Here is a 21,239-nt window from a genome sequence, read left to right on the forward strand (position 1 = left end):
CAACTTCGGAGCGTCCTAAAGTAAAGCGGGTCTACCTGCACACAGGTAAGCAGGGTGTGTTCTCAATAAAGGTTTACTGCAGCAGCGTGAAGTAACGCGAGCTTTCGGGTTCTTCATTTCCACGCCCACCGCAGTGGCCGCAAACCGGGCAGGGGCGGTGCTAGACACAAACTGTTATTGGGCTCATTGGTATGGATGCGCAAAAGATTCATGATAAATAACAGACAAATATATAACATGGCCAATAAATTGTAAAATAAGGTTATATTATTATGAAATATATTTGTACTATTCCTTAATATGTAATCATGATTATGTTATTATAATTAACTATTCATCATTAAACAATGTTATACTTTATAATAAAATAATGTATTTGTATTTATTTTCCAAGATTTTATAACATAAAAAACTTTGTTTTTTTTACAAAGTACAATTTTATTTCATAATGTTGTTTTTCAGCAGAATGACTTGGTCTCTCAATCAAAGCACAGAAGGCGGAGCCAGTCGAGTCATCTCTTCTTCTGATCGCTGCTGCTGCATGTTGAAGTTAGCCGCTGAGTGAACGGCCATGATCTCAAAGGATCAAGGCGAGGTCCAACCCTTTGAAGCTTTGAATCCACAGAATGATGTATGATATGATGATCACTGTCTCGCGTCACCGGCGTTCTGAAGCAGCCGCTATTCTGTGGATATGTGTGTAGGACTTCATCAGCGTCACACTGCCATGGTGGGAAACTCCCATTGGTAAAAAACACTCCTCTGTCAGTACCCCTTGGTCAACGTCCCAGCACATCACTGTGGAGATGACTTGGTTCTTGTTATCCCGTCCCCCAGTGATGAAGAGCTTGTTGTTACAGGCAGCGATGGCACAGCTCGCTCTTTCGCCCAAGCGGGTCACGAGGGACCAGGAGTCTGACAGCGGCGAGTAGCAGTACATGGCATGCATGGCCCCACCTGACAGCAGGGCGAGAACGGAATATGAGTATTTGCAGCTCATATGCTTTAAATGTAATCTGTAATGAATACGATTACAGCTTTAATCAGGGGTCCCCAAAATAATTTTCCTCTGAGGGCCACATAACTCTTCCCTTCTCTGATGGAGGGCCGGGGTCAGTTTGTACAGGAAAAGTGTGACGATCGCAGGGGTGCCTAAACATTTATTGTTTTCCAGACAGCCACCAAATAACCCTTTCTTCACAGAAAAAAAAGTCAGGAAAAAAATAATAACACTATTAATAAAATAAATTATAACCAAATAACCCTTTCCAGGTTCATCACCGAACCGAACATTACCTTTCTGGTCGTATTTGATCATCATTAAAATTGTCCACTGCTCACATACCAACTATATAGATGCGGTCCTTGAATGTGACGGCGTTGGTGCATTTGGTTTCAATGGGAATGGCTGCCCGCAGCTCCCAGCAGGCCGTGCCAGGCTCCCAGCATTGGACTTTATCAGTCGCCAGCTTTCCATTCGGACCTCCGCCGATCACGTAGATCCATCTGTCAAAGCTCGCAGCGGCAAAGGAGCTTACTCCAATCGCAAGAGGTGCGACCTGCAAGAACAGCCAGCAAAACATCCGAGTCAGGGCATGCAATGAACACGTGTGAGGCGTTTAGGAATTAATGCACGACGCAAAGAGAAACGTTAATGAACAAGCAGCCCGGAAATGTTTTTATTTACACTTTTATTTCTAAATGTCGGATCTTTGCCGTGATTACGGAGGCCGTGACGACTACCGATTGATTAGAAAGAATTATCATGTACTGTATCATCACTGCTGAAAGACAGGATAAATACAGAGGCCCAGCACTGTTTGTAGTCTTGCAGCGCTGCATGCTTACACAGCCGTTCTTATTTTTAACAGTTTGCAGTGCGTTGCATTGAAAATGACGTCATGGTATATCTCAGCATCGCTATGGCGACCGGTTACACTGTAGGGGGTAGTGTAATGAAACCATGGCAACAAAAAAACATGGTGAGCTGAGTAAAGTAGAGGCGTGGCGAGCTGACGCCATCGGTATAAAAGAGATAAAGACTTCACCTGAATGCCCGTCAGGATGCGCAGACAACGATTGTGCTTTTCACGATTTTTAGCCAACTGTTCTCCAGAATCGTGTAATGAATTCTCGTCGGCTTACTTGTGTCCAGCGGTTGTGAAAGGGATCGTAGGCCTCCACGCTGGCAAGTCTCTGAACGCCATCAAAGCCGCCCAGAGCGTACACCTTTCCCCTGTGAACGGCCATCTTGTGTCTCAAGCGGCCGGTTGTCAGGGCCTCGATTTGGATCCACTTGTCGAGGGCACCATTGTATTTCCAGACATCATGCTGGGTGTCTTTACCTCCTGCAAGAAGAGGGCCGTTATGCAAAAAAAATGACACCAGGTCAGGTGTCGTGTTACAATAAGGTCACAGTGGCGGAGGTGTCAGTTGCCGAGTCAGAAAATACCCGAAACCGCAGCAGCTGTTACTGCACCTTCTTCCTGTTTATTCAGTCGTACTCCATGGATTAACTGCTTCAAGTCACAAAACATTTAAATAAGAGTAAAAACACATCCATGTGATGAATATGCAAAAATGAACGCAAATGAATCAGAGCCACTCTCTCATGCATCTTAATGGACACGTCTCTCGTACGTACTAACTTTAACTTCAGAGAAGCATTATCTGCAGGCCGCACAAACGTCACCTCCACATGTCACAAAAAGCCTTCCGACACATGGCATCTCTCACCCGATATGTAAACTTCATTTCGGAAGGTGACGCAGGCAAACTCCACCCATTTTCTATTTTGGGATTCATCCTCCACCCCTGTGATGGGCAGCCCGGCGACCTCCAGCCGGCTGCGTCTGAGGGGGTCCAAACACGTGACAGTGGAAATGAAGCGTTCGTCTTTGGTGCAGCCTCCAATGATCAGGAACACCTCTGACAGGAAGTGCTGCATGCGGGGTTTGGTTCGCTCAGTCACCACCTGCGTTTTTGACATTAGAATATGAAATGTACGGATAATGTGGAACATGGTTTTGAGACATAGGGATGTGTTTACAGACGTGAAAACACGTTTTTGGTTTGACCTCCTTGCCGGTGAGATGGTAGGTGCGGGCCTCTTGCATCAGAGGGAAAGCCTCGCTGCAGTTCCGAATCAGCTCATCAGACTCCACTTTTTCTACAAAGTACGCAGGCTCCAACAGCGGCAGTCGCACATGCGAGAGTAACCTGGCCAGCGAAGGATGGCGTTCCTGTTGCCGGGCTCTCACCCAGCGCATGAGTGCTTCAAAAACACACTCCTCACACGTCATATCGAGGTCGTCCCTCTGTAGGACCGTCTCCAGCGACTCGGCTGGCAGCTCCAGGAAGTCGTGCTGCTGGACCACCCGGGAGAAATGAGTGGCGATGTAGTCCTGAGCCCCGGCCTTCAGGGTCGTCAGAGCATGGCGCTCGGCAAGGCTCAGGATTCCGATGCAGCTGTCCAGGTGCAGGGACTTGCTCAGAAAACCGGTGCATGCATCCACCACACGGAGGAACTGTGAGAGACACGGCTGCACAGGCGTCACTGAAGTTATGGGTCAAACAATTTTACCCAAAGCCCTGCAACATTTAGTAAAGTTGCCATTAGATCCTTGAACAAGCTGTTGAGGAGGTGAGCAGGAACGCTCGGGCCTTCTGCTCCTCAGAATACAGAACTGAATGTTTATTATTCATTACTTATATAGAGCATGCTGTCTTTCCAGACAAATCATTTCTAAAGCAACATTTTTTGATGATGTGCTCCTGATTTCTACAGAACCTGATGTGTGCCAGACAAGGATGGTGCAAAGTGAACGACGAAACAGTGCAGGGGTGTCCAACTCAATTAAACAAGGGGCCAAAATTCAATACACAGACTGATCTGGGCCGAACAGATTACTTCATGTTGATTGTAGATATATTGAACTGTCAAGTACCTGCAATATTCTGACCTGAAAAGTTCCATTTGAAAACATTGCAGTTGCTTTTTCCTCATTAAAATAAAGTGGTTATCCAGCTGGGCCGTTACCTTGGTAACTGTCATTTTACCTGAAACTGGCTGGCAGCCTCGAGTATTCTCTGGACATTGGCGTGTGTGATTTGGGCTCTGCTGGTGTAAGTGTACTCCAGGAGCAGGTCCATCGTCCCGCTGTCCAGCCCCTTCATGTCCACGCGCTCCTCGTGACTCTCCTTCAGACCGTTGCAAAACATCGCCCTATGCAGAAAAACATAAATGCTTTAAATCCAGGTGTCGCATCGCAGTGACGTTTCGCGGTACTGGATTTTATTTTACCTGAAGTAGTGACTGGCAGCTGCGAGCATGGCTCGGTGGCAAGGGAAGTCGTGTCCCTGAACAACCAGCACCACATCTGTTAGTTCTCTGTGGACGCGAAGGTTGTCCAACCCTCTCTGAAGCTCCGCCGGTAGACCGCCATCTTGCCAGCATAGCTCGCAGCAGGCCGACAGGTCCTCTCTCTCTGCCTCGTCCGGACTGGTGTCCTCCCCAGGAAGAGACAAAGGGCAGTCTGCAGTCCTCTCCAGCGAGAAACTCATCTTTCAAAGGACACACTGTTGCTAAATCTCCCTCCTCAGAAGAACGTTGTGCAGCTGCTGGAGGTTCAGATCCACTGCCACAAACGATCCTGTGGTTTCTGCTTGCAGCGCTTCAGTTGCACTGAAATGTGCATTTGTTTTTTTTTTCCTGCCGTCGTCATGCTTTCTGTTCCTGTTCTGATAGGGAACATGCGTATGCGTCAAAATGGTTGTCGAGACACTTCCTCTTCTTGTGTCTTCCTTTCTTGTTCTGCAATTCATGGCGTTTTCTGCTTTCCTGAGAATCAGACGCCACTGTGAAGAACGGGGAGAGCAGTCGGCACCATTTGGTCGGGATGCTTGTAGTACTCTACTTTCTGCATGCAGGGCTTGTGAGAAGACGCTGACCTTTCGGGCTTGCGAGCCTTTGAAGGGATGCGGTGTCGTCGTGTGACCCAGTTTCACCGGTTACAGATGTTTGTGAGTTGTGAGCAATATAATCAAACTTATTCCGTTCACTCCTACTTTTTAAAGTCTTGTGAAGATATTTTAAAGCAAAAATAAAAAAGCCTTTGGTATCAGAACTTATTTCTTACTAATATATTATACACACTACTACTACTACTACTACTACTACTGTACATTCAACTCCTCCCGTCAGGGATCGCCCTCCCTCACTACGTCCATATATCTTCTTCTGGGTCGACCTCTAGCCCTGTTCCCTGGCAGTTCCATCCTCGGCATCCTTCTACCGATATAGTCCCGGTCTCTCCTCTGGACATGTCCAAACCATCAAAGTCTGGTCTCTCTGACCTCGTCTCCAACACGTCTAACCTTCACTGTCCCTCTTATTGTCTCATTTCTAATCCTGTCCAACCTGGTCACTCCCAAGGAGAACCTCAGCCTCCTGCCTCTCTTTTCTGGAGCAGACCTCCTCTTCTCTAAGGTCTCCTCTACCTGCTCCCTGCTCTCACTGCAGATCACGATGTCATCTGCAAACATCTTATTCCAAGGGTCTTCCTGTCTCACCTCATCTGTTAGTCCATCACCATGAAAAACAAAAAGGGCTCACAGATACAAAAACGATTTTAATAATGGCTATAGAAGTACAGTACTTGAAATATGACATATATTGCTTTAAAATACTTATTTCACCAAATGACAATATTGCTACTGTATGATTGAGGCCAGGTTGCCAGGTTCTCTTCTTCTATGGTCTTGAACTCTCTGGAGGGATTTGGCTGTGGCTGGCCTTCTTGCATTCTTGTCTAGTCACTATCATCTCATCTGTCCTTCATCCTTTACCCTACCTTATCGTACCTTATCTTATCTTCTCATTTTTAGATTAAATTCTGAGCGAGGATTAACAGTTAATCTGAGAGATGCTGTTGCAGCAGATGCTTTATCTTCTCCACTGAGTGGCACTGTCGTCTCGTTGGTTTACAACGCCACTCAAACACAAACCAAAGAGACATGAAGTCATTTCCTTTTTCACTGTTTGTCAGAATTGGACCCAAACAGTTTCCCAGCAGAATTTATGCTTGCCTCTTCTCCTCTGCGTGTTAGTCTGCTGCAGTATTTGTAAACACAGCGCTGTGTGGAGATTCCGTGTGACTGTCTGAGCCGACTTACAGGAAGCATTCATCGCCTCGGTCTCTCTATAAGACGATTGATCACAACTGGTGTGAACGCTGTGTTGCTTCGGAAGCTGGTCCAGGATGAGCTGTTTCCTGCGATGCCTCTGTCTGGGGCTATTTGTGCACTGTGGTAAGTAGGACATTTAGTCCCTGAGTGAGAATATGGATTTCTTTCAGGAGGTTTTCTTTAATCTCTTACTTAAAAACATTGGACTTTGATTTTTAGTTATGTTTGTTTGTGCTATTATTTATTATTGACAATACCACTAATGAATAACAAATTTATGTAGTAAACCTTTTTTTCATTAGACTGAATTTAATTCTATTGATCAGTACCTTTTGACTTTTAAGATACAAATATATGCCTAATTGGAGTTGGCAAAAATGTTATCATGAAGCTGTAAAAGCAAAAACATGAGGATGAAAATGTCTCGTAACAAACCTTGATTTGATTTTCAAGCAATCGCTCTCATCAGTATTTATAGTGAATAAAATGAAGGCTTCACGGCGTGCACTGTAAGATGCTCTTTGTTGAAAAAGTAAAAGCAAACGGAAAGCTGAAGAGTTTTCCTTTATGCATCCGTGCAGCGCTGCAACAAAGTTAGGCCTTTCTGTTTAACAGCGTTTAAATAAAACCCTTGGTTGATCTGTGCATCCCTCAGGAGACGCCAGAGTTCACACTGAAGCGCCGGCTGGGCCTCTGTACCGGGTTGTGGGTTCGCCGCTCTCCATCTCCTGCAATGTGAGTGGTTTCGCCGCAGCCAGCGCCAGACAACACTTTGAATTCCGTGTTACGAAGCCCGAAAACCCCGGATTCGAGTACAACATCGTCAGCACCAGCAGCCAGGGTTTCAGCTACAGCATATTCCTAGATCGCGTGAGGAGTAAGGAGATCACCCTGACGCACTTGTCTCCGACCTCTGTCATCTTTGAGATACAAAGCCTGCAGAAGAGTGATGAGGGCGAATACGACTGCAGTGTAATTAACTCTGAAGCCATTTATGATGGAACCTACAGCGCCTCGACGACAGTGAAAGGTAACCAGACACCTTTCTGCGTCCATCGCATTGGAGACAGAAATGTCACGCTTCTCATGCTGTTTTGTCCATCTCTGATTCTTTGCTGTAGTAATTGACAACTCCCTGAGTGTCTCCACACCCGAGTCCACCTCGCTGGTCTTCAATGAGGGCGATGGCCTCACTTTAACTTGCCAAGCCTCCAGCAACACCGTCCAACACACCCATCTGTCTCTCGCCTGGTATCTTCAGAAGGACAAGGACAACTCTCAGCTTATCATTTCTCTGGACAGAGATCTCACGCTGCGGCCAGGCCGAGGGTTTGAAGAGCGTTACAAAGCTGGACTCGTACGGTTAGATAAAATAGGAGAAGCCACGTACAAGCTCGGCGTTTCACAGCTGGAGCTGTCAGACCAGGGTGGGATCTACTGCCGGGCTCAGGAGTGGATCCAAGACCCTGACCGCGCCTGGTACGCTATCGCACTGCAGGATGCAGAGGAAACTGCCCTGGAAGTCAAAAGCAGAGGCGAGACAGTTTCACCATTCAAACTTCACATCTCGATAAGTTAACCATCCGGCATGTTGTTGTTGTGACATCTGAACAGGAAGTCTGCGGCTCGTTTGTCTCACTGTGCTTATTTTTTGCAGAAGTGGTAAACGACTCATCATCCATGGCGGTGAGCATCTCGCTACATCCTACAACCCTGCAGGAGGGATACGAGCTATCGCTGTCCTGTAACATAGACACGCAGAACCTGGAGAAAAGGTTCTTCTCTGTAGCCTGGTTGAAGGGGGGTGTCGAGCTGGCTCGCATCGGCCCGACGGGCCTTCTGTCTGTGGGGCAAGAGTACGGCACGCGAGCAGAGGAAGGCGAGCTCAGGGCAGCCCGGATAGGGGGCAGGGATTACCGTCTCGTACTGCGGCCTGCCAGAACCAGCGACCGCGGGGAGTATACCTGTAGAGCATGGCCTCAGGACAGAGACCAGGACGGCGTCTTTACACAGGGAGCAGCCCAGGACTCCACCTCTGTAGGGGTTATTCCCCAACACACTGTGTAAGAAATAATTAAACGCACACAAAATGAATCAGGCAGACAAACTTCGATACTTTACCGGTAAGGAGGGACCCTGCTCGCCCAGCGGCTGCGAACAAAAGACCCCCCGCCCGAGACCTCTCGGCCTTTTTATTCACACGGTGAAAGTAGGTTGTCCCAGGTATTTACATAGATCCCTACCCCCTTCGATGAAACTAAAGACAAAGGGAAGTTTTCCTATGGGAAAACCTCGTGGCTTCCTCCATCTTTACAGTTTTACAATGAAAATAAAACGATAACCCTAACATTTCCCTCCTGGAATTTTCATTTCACATGGCCTAATATTTATACTGTAACATCCTTATCTCTATGGTTACTACAAAACATTCGGTGTTAACTAAACATGCTTCAAACACTATACTAGAACTAAACTATCAGAAAACAATGATAAAAAAGAATCAGTACAATCAAAATCAATACCTGAGTTATTACATTCATGATCTGACCTGAATCAGGGAGGAAGGCGAAAAACCCGTAGTTTGCAGATTCCATCTTAATATAGCATACATCTTTCAAACGGGAAAATTCCTTCCACAATCCAGCTGCACCTGCGATTATCTTAACGACCCCCAATCCAGGCATTTTAACAATCCTCCTAATACAATGTCAAACATCTCATTCATCGTCAACAAGGAAAACAAACATGAAAAAACATAAAATCAAATCAGTACAAAAACAATCAACATTCATTTCCACAATCTAAATGTCACTGTCAAACCCTTTATTCACAAATCCTACGTTAGCGCATTACCGATATTTCTCCTAGTTTGAATTACTTTAATATTTTACCAGCACTATCTTTTCTATACTGTAATTTGAAAACAGTGACATGATTATTTTATCTTTATTGCTCCAAAGTTTTAACACATCTGGAACATTCTGAACTCTAAATTAAATTACTACAATGTCTATATTATGTTATGGATGGATAATCATAACAATCTTTTACTGTCTTATTAACTCAACTTGTCACTAGAATTTAGCTACTTTTACTTACTCTAATGCTATCAAAAGTCATATGCCTAGACACTTTTACGTTGTTGTAGACTTATTACTTCTATTTTAGTATAATTGTTAACCTATCTTTCTATTAGCAATTGTTTAGTTAAATTTAGTTTATGAATTTAAATCTACATCCTGCTCATTAGTGTTATTTGATCTATTTTAGGATTCTAATTGCATCGTACGCTTCTCCACTTAATCATAAATTACTGACAGTTGCAATTAATATAGTATAACGATACCAGGTGTTGGTTAACTACTCCTATGAAACTCTCCTAATCTGCATAAATTACTTTATGACGTTCTTCTAGTCACACATCTCTAGACAAACATTCAAACAGATTACACTTTGGAATATGCAAACTGTTCTTGGTGTTAGATCAGTCTGGTTGTTCTCGTTCCTTGTCCATCAGCAAATCTTCTTGAAAGTGATTCAGCTTCACTGTCAGCGTTCTTGTCCTGCGTTACACTGTGAGGGTCTCTTCCTCACGGATCTTAAAATGAGTGTGATTCAATCTCTCACCACCTCTCTCTGATCAGACTTCCTGTCTGCATCTCTGGATCAGTTTGGCAAGAGACGTTTCCTCCTGCAGTGCAACAGATGGATTCAGGAAGAACTCTGGATGTTCACGTCTTGTTGGTGTCGTCAGCATGACCCTGAGTGGTCCTCCGTTCCTCGGTCCGGACCGCCTGCTGCTTCCTGATGGTTTCCATGAAGACGCCGACACCAAACACGCTCTGTAGATTCGCCCTCCTGTCGGGACAAAGAAAAACTTCGGCAGATCATTTGCTCTCTGGACATCGTTCAGAAAGAGTGTGCTTCATCTTTTCACTCAACGCTTCCTCTTCACCAAATCGATGTACTGCATCCATGGCTTTTGGTTTCTTCCGTGCATTGGCCAAACCTCATTTTAGCCTTCTCTACACTAGCCTAGCGCTCTGATATACAGTGACATCTGATCTGCGTGTTGTTTCAAACCTTACCACCTGATTCACAAAATCATTACCGTTATAACTAGTTATTATGGCTACTGGAACAGGATTTAGTGATTCTACACATATATACAGCAAACATTTTTTTTTTTTTTTTAGTATTATTTTTATTCTTCCAGAGTAATTATTGATTTAATTACTGCTGTGCAATCCCTCCTGTTTGAACTATGAACGTATTCCATGGTTCAAACTTGCTTCCATTAGTAAATCTAGTCTACTCTATCAGCATTAGTCTAACTTGGTTGATACAATGTCTCAAAATAATTCCTACTCTTACATCACATTCACAACATATTATATACATCACTCAATTTGGGATGAAATAAGTTCAAAAGAGTTTCCATGTGCCTCTCACCCTATGCTTGTCTGAGATGCTCCTATTGAGGGCGCCATGTGTTGGCTGGAAGGTTCAACACCTCCAGTCCGTCAGGCATCTCCTCTGCTGTTACTTGTCTGAGATGTTCCTTCGACCGTACAGCGCTTCCGTTGGCTGTCGTTTCTGCATCACAGCTTAGCAGTCTCTCCTGGTGTTCCTGGAGCTGCTATCTGCATTCGCAACTCAGAACAAAACACATTTCTTTATTGACACACGATAAAATCTTTGAACCTCTTCCTTCCTTCATTTCATGTTTCACTATTGAGAACCCGTATGTTGGCAGAGTTTATCTGCTCCCAGTCCAGTCCGGGATCTCTCCTGCTATAGTAGAAAAAGCATTAAATTTACATGTTATATTCACAAATGTCAAGTTCCCAATTCACATCTGAATTGATTCAAGTCTGTCTCTAGTCGTCTCATCTTCCTTCAGTCTGAAGTCAGTCTCTAACCTCCTTATCTGTCTTGTACCGTAGTCAAAAGTCCCTTTAGATGTGTGCGTGTGTTTGTGCAATTACCTGTCCGCCGTTGAATCATCACCAATTATTTTAGATTTTATTTAGATCCTGAGATTACTTTGGTTTTTAATCTATCAACAAACTCTGAACTCCTGCTACGTGTCTCCATGGATTCACCCTCTGTTTCAGAAGACCTTTTGTGGCTATGCATTCCACAAACCATGGACATGGGTCTGCAACCAGCCGGTCTCTCTCAAACAAAAAGGTGTCTCCAGAGAAATTTGTATATCAATGACTGTGCCGTAGAGTTAGCTACTCTCTCACAGCACAGACATGGATGGTTCTGTCATGCTAATTTGGAATTCACAAAGACTTTTTCTGCTTAAAGTCTCCATTTTGTAGTTGTCCTGGCCTCCATCTTGGAGGTGCCATGTGGTCTCTTTCTCCATGCTGCTCCTTTGTCTCTTCTGAAACGCTCAGAACAATCTTTGGAAGGATATCCCCCCCCTCGCACGAATGTCCAGTCGAGGCCTGCAGAACTGGTCGCCATTTTGGAGTTGTTGTCTGCATGATGTTTCTGTGCAGCGTCCATCTTCAATTCACCATGCGGCGTGTCTTTGTCTGCTTCTGAAACATTCTCCATCATTTTGAAAACTGTTAAACATTTTTCCCACTTTTTTCTTTTTATGGCATGATCTTGCAAAATGTCCTCTTCGGTTACAGTTCCAACACTTGGCTTCACTTACCTTGTTCTTTCTCCCATACTTACTGGTTGCCTTCTTGTTCCTTATTCTTTGGCGTTCTTCTTCCACCTCTCCATCCAAATCGTGCCAAAATACTTCACCTTTTCCTTTTGTTGCATTCTCCATTCCTGCATCAATTCTTACCAACCAACAATCCACTCCTGCTTTGCCACTCTGCTCATTTAATTTTAACATGTTGTGTGTTCTTTCTATCTCCTCTTTAATCCACAACTGGTGTAAACCTTCAACTTCCTCCTTCACTGGTTCATTTTCTGTTCTGACTCTCATGTGGATATGCATCCCCCTCAATGGTTCTACTTTCAAATGACCAGTGAATCCATAAATTGCTTCCCAAGGGTTTACATTCTCAGAAGAATCTGGGTAGCGATATTTCATATATTTTTTGTCCCCTGTTGGGATCTGTTGCTCACTAACAACAGGCTCTTTTTTCTTTTTCCCGTTACAAATCCCCATTATGCTAAATACAGAGTGTGGTTTATCAAAATACAAAGTTCTCACGGACCAATATTCAGATTCTGAACAGCAAGCTAGCCAGATGAGGCCTCAAAGTCAGCCTTTCACCGGAGCTTTTGCTCAGAACTAATATTGTTTTCGATGCAATTGACAGCCACCTAGATTCCTCATAAGCCAAAACAATATCAATCCAAAATGATCTTCAGCCGTTAACGGACCGTCAGCCAGATGACCAATAATGCTCAGACTTCATTCACGCAATACGCATTCAAAACACAGACACACTCCCCACGTGGCTAACCGCTCTCTCGCTCTCTCGCTCTCTCGCTCTCTCTCTCTCTCCCTCCCCCTCTGGCCAGACTAGTTCTCACTTATTTTTAAGGTAAACATTGTAATAATGATTCCTTCTTGCGCGTAACTTTTCATGCACACGACCGGCGTGCACGTAACTCATACGCGTGAACCCGCACGCGCGTAACTATTCATGCACACGGCCGGCGTGCGCGTAACTCATACACGTGAACCCGCACGCGCGTAACTATTCATGCACACGGCCGGCGTGCGCGTAACCCATACACGTGAACCCGCACGCGCGTAACTATTTGCGCGACCAGCGCGGGTTAAAGCAGCTGCAGTACTTTAACACAAGTTTGTCTTACCTTCTTTAAAACGTGCGTAGGATCGCTGTTCGGGCTCGTCAAACCGTCCGTCGGCGAACCGAAAGAGAAAGGCTGGCCAGTGAAGAAGTTGCTCCACTGGACTTTAGATCCGCTCCGTCGGAGCGCGTGCACGTTCAGCTTCCTCACCGCGGCTCGGAGACGTCGGTTATATTGAGCGCCGGCACTTCGAAGGACCAACTTATGTAGGGGTTATTCCCCAACACACTGTGTAAGAAATAATTAAACGCACACAAAATGAATCAGGCAGACAAACTTCGATACTTTACCGGTAAGGAGGGACCCTGCTCGCCCAGCGGCTGCGAACAAAAGACCCCCCGCCCGAGACCTCTCGGCCTTTTTATTCACACGGTGAAAGTAGGTTGTCCCAGGTATTTACATAGATCCCTACCCCCTTCGATGAAACTAAAGACAAAGGGAAGTTTTCCTATGGGAAAACCTCGTGGCTTCCTCCATCTTTACAGTTTTACAATGAAAATAAAACGATAACCCTAACAACCTCCCAACCAGTTAGCATCTCCCCCCACAGGTCAGCAGGCGAACCCAAACTGGGTGGCATGCAAACATTATTCCACTAAGAGACATGTAAACAATAAAAGGTGTAACTCATATTAGTTAAATATTATCATTTGTCATTCGTTATGTCACACACGCATGTCTTTCTCATCACAGAAAGTGGGCTCTCGCTCGAAATGCAAAATGCTCTGAGTGTAAACGAAGGTGAGCGACTGAGCCTCACCTGTAGAGTGTCTGGGGTCAAAGGTCAGCTCTCCATCACCTGGCAATACAAGACAGCCTCCGGTTTCACCAATGTCATCAGTCTGAGTCAGGAGGGCGTCATGGAGAAAGGCGGAGAATTCGTGAGTCGCAAAGTAAAGGCAACGCGGCCGGCAGCCGACACGTTCACCATGGAACTGGAGGAGGGCGCGCCTTCTGATTCAGGCGTCTACCAGTGCGCCGTCTCCGAATGGAAAACCCACACCAAGATCAGCAGCCAGTCGCGGGTCGCTAACGTGACAGTGGCTCCTGCAGGTACATCCATGAGAAAAAACGGAACCTCTTAAAAGTGCAATTTAATCCTAATTCATTTTCTGTGACATTGAAATATGAGCCTTTATTTAGAGCTGCTGTGTGAGACAGAGCAGGTGCAGAGGGACGCCTTTGACTTATGTTTCGTTTCCACTTTGAGCACTCTTGATTGCAGGTTGATTTTCTTTCCCGTTTTGGTTTTGTGCCACAGATTCGTTTGTGAGAGTGAACCTGATAAGTCGAAACAACATAGTGACCATTGGGGATAATGTGGAGCTGATATGCCGGGTCAGGGGGGTACATGCAGGCCTGCCAATCACCTTGGCGTGGAGCCTGCAGCGTGATGGCTCATCGCTGGACAGCATCTTAACAGTGTACTCTGACGGTGCCATCAGCTGGTCTGGAGAGCAGCACCGCTACCAGCTTCAAGTACAGAACAAAGGGAATGAAATCAACCACTATCTCCTCATCAATGGTGCGAGCCACTGGGAGGCGGGCCGATACCAGTGCAGCGCGTCCATCTTCTTGGCGAATGTCCACAAGCAGCTGCCGCCTTCCAACCAGCTGGCTGTGAAAGTGCAGGATCCAGGTACTGCTGAGATTTGTGTGTGTGTGGGGGGGGGGGGGGGTCGTCATCGTGTCGTCTCCTTGCAAGCTGATGGTCAGCAGAATAGCCGCTTCCCTGCCGTCATGCGTTGTGTTCTCCAGGTTTTGCCTTGTTGAATTTAGGTTTAATTATATGCACCTTTTCTTTTTTAACCTGTGTGTTTTTCACAGTTCAGCAACTGTCCATTTTAAAAGAGGAAATAGAGTTGAATGTGAGCACATCCCAGAATTTCAGCATCCCCTGTGACATCACAAAACAATCCAGCAGGGAATCGGAGTTTCAAGTCACGTGGTTTTGGCAGCAAGAGGCAGACGCTGAACAACGGCCTGTACTCGTAGTTTACCGGAACTCGACCTTACAGATGTTTGGGAGGGGTGATCAGATGAGATTCGGTCACCCTTTGCCCCAACAGTTCCAGCTTACAGTCTTGAAGCCGGGCCCAGAGGACAGCGGCGTGTACTTCTGCGAGGTAGAAGAGTGGCTTCCAACTCCGTCGCGTGAGTGGAGGAAGCTCGCAGTGGAAAAGTCAGGACACATGACTGTTGGTGTTCATGCAGATGGTAAGAAGTTCTTAATGCGAAGAGCAGCTGAGGATCATGCTAAAATGTGTGGCGGATAGAAATCATGTCTCCCTTTGCAGGAAATATCAAAGCCAGCTATGAGCCAGAATGCAGTTTGTATACATGGATCTGGATTCTGGTAGCCATCATCATCTGTGCGCTGTTGGTCATATTTATAATGGTGCTGAAGATGCATGGAAGCGTGGGAGGAAAGAAGATGCAGCAACCTCTGTGGATGGAGCGGCGCCATCTTAAATCCAAACCCTGTGCAGAGGATGGAGCCTAAAACACAAGATGAGAAGGGGGGGTGCACTCATCTATTTAAATATACGTTTACAAAACAAATAAGAATTAAAAAAGTTCTGCTCATATCTTTTATTCCAAGTACAATAATATTTTTATACATGCTTTAACGTGCTTAAATGTTTTAATTCACAGCTGGAGAGGATTTTGTCTTAAAGAAAAATAAAGTTCATTAAAACTCAGATGAAACAAGCATCTTCTTCTTCTTCTTCTTCATCTTGCAGCTGAAGCATCTTTGCATAATCTCTAGCCTTTCTCCACCATGAGCTTCAGACAGCCGAACTCGGCAGCAGATCAGCTTTGTGGCTTTACCTTAGAAGGGAGACACCTTCACTGACAAATTCTTTTTCATGTCGCGATGCAGCAGGCAGCTTGAACGTCTTTGATGGGGAGTCAAAGCGGAGCGTGCGACAGGAAGCAGCTCAGCAATGTGGAGCGTTTACAAACACGGTGATTAATCAAGCAGGAAGTTCTCCCGCGGTTCTGAAGGGGTGCCGAGGCCGTGTGGTCAGAAAAGACTGCCGCTCATACAGAAACTCGGCGGTGGTTTGGTTGCACAGATGCAAAGCGGAAATTGGCCAATTGGTTCTAAGTTGCATGTCTTACAAACAGTTAATTTACTTTAGAGGATCAACCGTGTGGTTGCTAGCTCTATCCCCACGTCCCGTTAGGGTTATTCACCATTTAATTTACAAGTTATGATGCAGATTGGTTAAATTAATATGTTATTATTTGGAATTGTTTGCTCATTTTGATAATTATTCTTACAATCCATTAAATTGATCCATTAACTTCCTTTTTAAACACCTTTGTCTTTGCCTTTTTTGAATGGTCCACAACAAACCGTCAATCATTTCCGTCTCCCCTCATCAGTCTTATCACCTGTCGACACTAGAGGGCGCTATTGATACCCGAAAGGCAAACGGGAAGAGGTATGGTCGTCCAGGTTAACACAGAGGTGGCTGAGCACTTGTCATTGCAGCAATTGGAGACTCCAACACTTTGAATCTGACTGCTTTGACGCGAGTTCTGCTGCAGCCTGAGTGTTGAGAGAGGAAAATCCACCTCCGGGGAGAGACGGGTGGAGACGCCGGGTGGAGACGCCGGGAGTCGGGAGGTGTGGGGGCGACACCTCAGGATGCACTGACGTCTGATGGTTGAACCGAGCTCGGGATGACTGACAGCTGGGTCTCCGTGCAAAAACAAAGGGGCAACACTTATACAGACACACACACACAAACTGAAAACAACGACACTCCAAATTGTTAGGAGCTGCCTGCCTTTTCTTGTTGGGGCCTGATTGTTATCTCCAGAGACTGTCAGAAGGAGCTGGAGAGTCCATGAAAACAACTTAAATGGTGCAATATGAAGTAACAGCCGGTTCTGTTCCTTGTCGAGGGAGCCCTCCAGAAACTCGGAGCTTCTTCCACCCCCCCCCCCCCCCCCCACCCCCCCTTTCACGGTCGCTCTGTTACATGTTGGAACGGCATGGATGCAGATGCTTTATCTTCACCTAAAGATAATGTAACATGCACCAGGCATGTTTGTCTTGTTGCTGCAATCATTCATCTGCATGCTTTGAGCACGTGCAGCCGCTGCCACCTTCAGTATAAAATTATAAGATATAATTTCCCTATGGGATTCTTAAATTCTTAAATTCTGTTTCAGATTCTGTAACATATGTGAAGACCACGATGTGCAGTCCGCTGAACAGATAGATGGAAATGGAGAGGAGGATGACTTCATTAGAGCAGCACATGCGGAGCATCCATTGACAGATGTGTTATAAGGGGGGGGGGGGGGTTGCTGTGTGTGTTGCGTTAAACAACGCTGTGCCCGTAGGCGCATGAATAAAGCAGCAAATCGGAGTATGGATTGAAGATGCTTCTCTTTTGTTGCTCATCCGTTTAACAAGACAGCAAAGACATTTCAGATGTTTCAGTTTGGGTTGAATTAAAATCGAACAGACTTTCCACAGCTGATAAAATGGCCGACACATCTGTGTGGGGTTTCTACATTCACGCATCAGCAAGGAGGAACCTAAAAAGTTCACACTGAAGTTGTTGACGGGAACTTTCCTGAGTGAGAAAGTGGAAAAACAACAGTTAAGCTGTTTAAGCGCCGTCTGCGTCCGGCCCGCCGTTATCTGATCCTGATACCGGCCGGCCGAACAGAAGCGGCCTCTTGGCTGAGAACGTCCCAAAATGTCAGCTGCCTCCAAAGCATCACTCGTCGGGGCCACGGTTTTCAGCGCTGACGCTATCGGGGAACTCGATCAGTAAAGGCCATGCAAGCTGCTAATCAGCTAATATATCGGCCCCTGGCGCTGAAGGCTTTCCTCTGAGCCGGGGCCCATCAGGAGCTCCAATCCAGCATGTTACTGGGGGGGGATAAGAGGGGAGAGAGAGTCACGGTAAATTTGACTTTAGCGAATGAGACCCAAAAGAATGAGACCTGGAAAGAGATTGTCGCCACGGCTTTAGGGTTAGCATCTCAGATGATCCAGCATGTTACTACTTCCTGTGTGCTTTATTTATATCCTGGTGTTTTCGTCCAGTCGTCTCATTGTATAGTATATCTTATAGTATATCTTGTATTGCTAGTCATGTTTCATTCGCCTTCTTTATTATTGATTTGATTTGTCTCCTCCATTATTTATTGCAGCAACATCACTGTAAACTTCACATTTAAAAGATGCGTTTTTTATTTTAAATACCGCAGCCTTCAGAATTGTTATGGAAGCAACATAAATGCACGAGGAGCCTGAAAATGAAAATGAATGGAGCTTTTTAGTTGCTGCTGAAAGTCGCTTCTCTTCCAGCCTTCGTAGATTTATCCCCAAGCCAAAGTCACGCAGGCGAATGTAGAAAAATAAATAGCTGCGCTCAAATCAGACAGCTCCATCAAACAGAGGCAATCTGATAGTATTTGCTCTGTTCTTTCGTTTAGCTTGGCCCTGCCAGCACCACCAGGAGACCCCTTCCCTGCTGAAGTGAGATCATTGTGCTCACAGGAACAAGTTCTCCACACTGCAACACGTGCATCCGACGGTCAATCTGGCAGCACTATATCCACGCCACGATGCCAGTTTGACGGATGCCTCACCCGTTACTAAGAGAGCTACGCTATATTGAGCTGACGCCTTCATCAGCAGTGGCTTAAACGCTGCCATCACCCCTCCTCTTCCTCTGTTACCAGGAACAACGCTCCGGTGTGTCCATCAGCCCCCCATCAGCCCCCCATCAGCCCTTCTCTGTGTTTTGGGAGCTCCTCGGGAAACTCATGCTGCTAATCTGCCAGCAAACTGCACAGTTAGTCCAGAGGCCTGGCTCTCTGACAGCATTCGTACGTGCACACATCTGCAGCCACACACACACACACAGGAGTAAGCACTTCCCCGTGATAAATATGCACAGCTGCATGCATCTGTCTGTGAGAGGTATACAAATCCACACAAACGCAAGTATTTCCTCCTGATGATTTGTGTTCTACTTACGGAAGGATATTTACTGTGTTCTTTTTCTTTTTTTTATTCTACACTTCCTTTCCTTTCCTATCTGCACAGGAAACGCTCATGTTGGAGCATATTCTTATTTAATGTGTTCAGAATCAATTCAGTGAATGATCTGATGACACCCCCCCCCATACCCTCCGGCTACCATGGCAACCTCCTCCTTGAGCATGTTAACAGTGAACATAAAAAACTTTTCATAATCATAAACAAGCCAGCTATTACTGCCATTACTGCTAATTTATTATCCTCACTCTCACCTTTTCCTCTGGAGAATCTTGTATCTGTTGAATCGAGGCTCTGCTGGTCCAATCGGGTGTGTAAAGGCTGCCCTCTCTCTCTCCCCCCTTCCTCCTTTCTCTCACCCACTCTTTCTTTCGCAGCAGCTGGTTGACGCGACGCCGAAGCGAGCAGGCCTGTCACACATCATCAGGGTCTTGCAGCGTGACACACGAGGCCTCGAGGGCACAGAAGTGGGCTGGTCCATGTCTACATGGAGGCTTGTCTTTCCCTCTAGTCAGAGTCAAAGCCATAATGGAGGTAATGAGAGGTCCCATGATACTTTTATGCGATGCTTTCTTTTATTCATCACCTGCCAGTCTCCCTTTAATTATAGAAAACACAGATGCAGCCGCCTCAAAGCTTCTCTTTTTTACTCCATTTATGATTTGAAACCACGAAATGGAAAATTATCCACGATATATGTATTTGCTGCTCTTTTGCAGCTTTTGAATTGTGTGCTGCAGATTTTGTAACGATGGGAAGATTTTGTCCTGTCTGTATTTTGTAAACATAATTGTAAATCAGGCTTTTCTTCCAATATCTCACTTTTTAGTCAAAATAAAATTTAACTTCCCTTCAAATGAGGCAGGAAATTGCTACGGCAATTAACAGTTAACGCGGATCACTTCACGTCTCCAGGAAACGCCATCTATCACCGTAAGGTTTTCTATTTTGCAATTGATTGAGGTGCGGCCAGGAATACCACAGACTGGACATCAACAGCAGGGCCCTACCATCCATCCATCCATCCATCCATCCATCTTGTAGATGAACGATCATAATCATCTCGTCTACAGCCGCAAAGCCGGAGACGGGCCTGAGGCCCTCTAGCATCTCCATCTTTTGGTTTGTAGCCGATGTGAGTTTACAGTAAGTGAAGTTAAACCGAAAGCCCTTCATCCTGAGCGTGTCTGTGCCACAGCAGGCCCATGAGGCAGCGTGCAGTAACTGGTGTATCTGTTGGTTAGCAGCTTCCTTATCCCAGCCAAGCCTCACGCTGTGATATCAGAGCTGCAGAGAACACGGCCGAGCCTGTGCAGTGAGCCCATCAGCAGGATAAACCGCTCCAAGGGGAATATATTTACCCACACAAATCAATCACGCATTTTATTTGGGGGAAAATCATCTCTCCACATCCTGTCATCACGTATTTAAAATGCTATTCTTCAACCTCGAAGCAACAATCGCCCAATGACCCCCCCCCAGCTGCTGAATGTCCTGAATAACAGCACGAGCACCACACAGCTAAAGGGAAGTACGCACATTCATATTCGGGTAAAATGCTTAATGTCATCAAAGCTTATTGGTTTACACCAAAAGCAGGATGGTTGCGCCTTTGATGTGGTAATCAGTTGCTATGATTTCTGTGTGTCGAGCACGTTCTAACGGCGAGAGGCATTCCCAACAGCTACGAGTGCAAAAATCAATTCAAACCTACTCAGAGAGAGGAAAGTTCATGCAAACGCTCAGGGTCATTTTAAAATAGTAAGTCCTGGATTCATGAGGTCTGTCTCCATCTGTGCTGGGAAGGTCAATAGAGTGTCTTTTTTTCTTTCTTCTCATTTTATAAATACATGCATTTAATTAATTTATGAGTGTGTGTTTGCAATGTGGAGAAATAGTTGCATGTGCAGTGAGTCTGTTGTTGCCGTTGGGGCAAATGTTCCGTTTTCTCTGACAAACACTAAAAGTGGTTTTAAAAAGCTTTATATTATAATGCCGTCGCTCATCAGCCATTAAATCCATGCTCAGATGGCTATGGCTGACCCACGTTCAGCATTTGCATGATCTTGAATAGCGCTTCGCTGAAACGTTTCATGCGCTTCAACCAATATCACGTGATTTGTGTTGTTGAGTCCACATATCTTATTGATTTGCTGTGAAATGGAAAGATCTTTTTTCGCCATGGGAACTCTCATTACTGTAAAACAAACTATAA

At 45.6% G+C, this 21,239-nt stretch overlaps 2 protein-coding genes across 2 annotated transcripts; one reads left to right on the forward strand and one right to left on the reverse strand.

The window, feature by feature from the left end:
* Positions 1-454: 454 nt before the first annotated feature.
* Positions 455-4,563, reverse strand: klhl6 (kelch-like family member 6). Its single transcript, XM_068746434.1, has 7 exons — positions 4,304-4,563; positions 4,060-4,225; positions 3,078-3,527; positions 2,737-2,974; positions 2,146-2,348; positions 1,346-1,559; positions 455-957 (listed from the first exon to the last, which is right to left on the reverse strand). The coding sequence occupies exons 1-7, from the start codon at positions 4,561-4,563 to the stop codon at positions 659-661; spliced, it is 1,830 nt and encodes a 609-aa protein (XP_068602535.1). The 3' UTR covers positions 455-658.
* A 1,697-nt stretch (positions 4,564-6,260) lies between these two features.
* LOC137902381 (immunoglobulin superfamily member 3-like) lies at positions 6,261-15,490 on the forward strand. Its single transcript, XM_068746466.1, has 9 exons — positions 6,261-6,309; positions 6,842-7,216; positions 7,308-7,721; positions 7,844-8,247; positions 10,943-10,958; positions 13,681-14,040; positions 14,249-14,626; positions 14,815-15,204; positions 15,285-15,490. Exons 1-9 carry the CDS (start codon positions 6,261-6,263, stop codon positions 15,488-15,490), a joined length of 2,592 nt encoding a protein of 863 aa, XP_068602567.1.
* The last annotated feature ends 5,749 nt before the right edge of the window (positions 15,491-21,239 follow it).

The sequence above is a fragment of the Brachionichthys hirsutus genome, chromosome 12 (assembly GCF_040956055.1).
Source record: "Brachionichthys hirsutus isolate HB-005 chromosome 12, CSIRO-AGI_Bhir_v1, whole genome shotgun sequence".
Taxonomy (NCBI): Eukaryota; Metazoa; Chordata; class Actinopteri; order Lophiiformes; family Brachionichthyidae; genus Brachionichthys; species Brachionichthys hirsutus.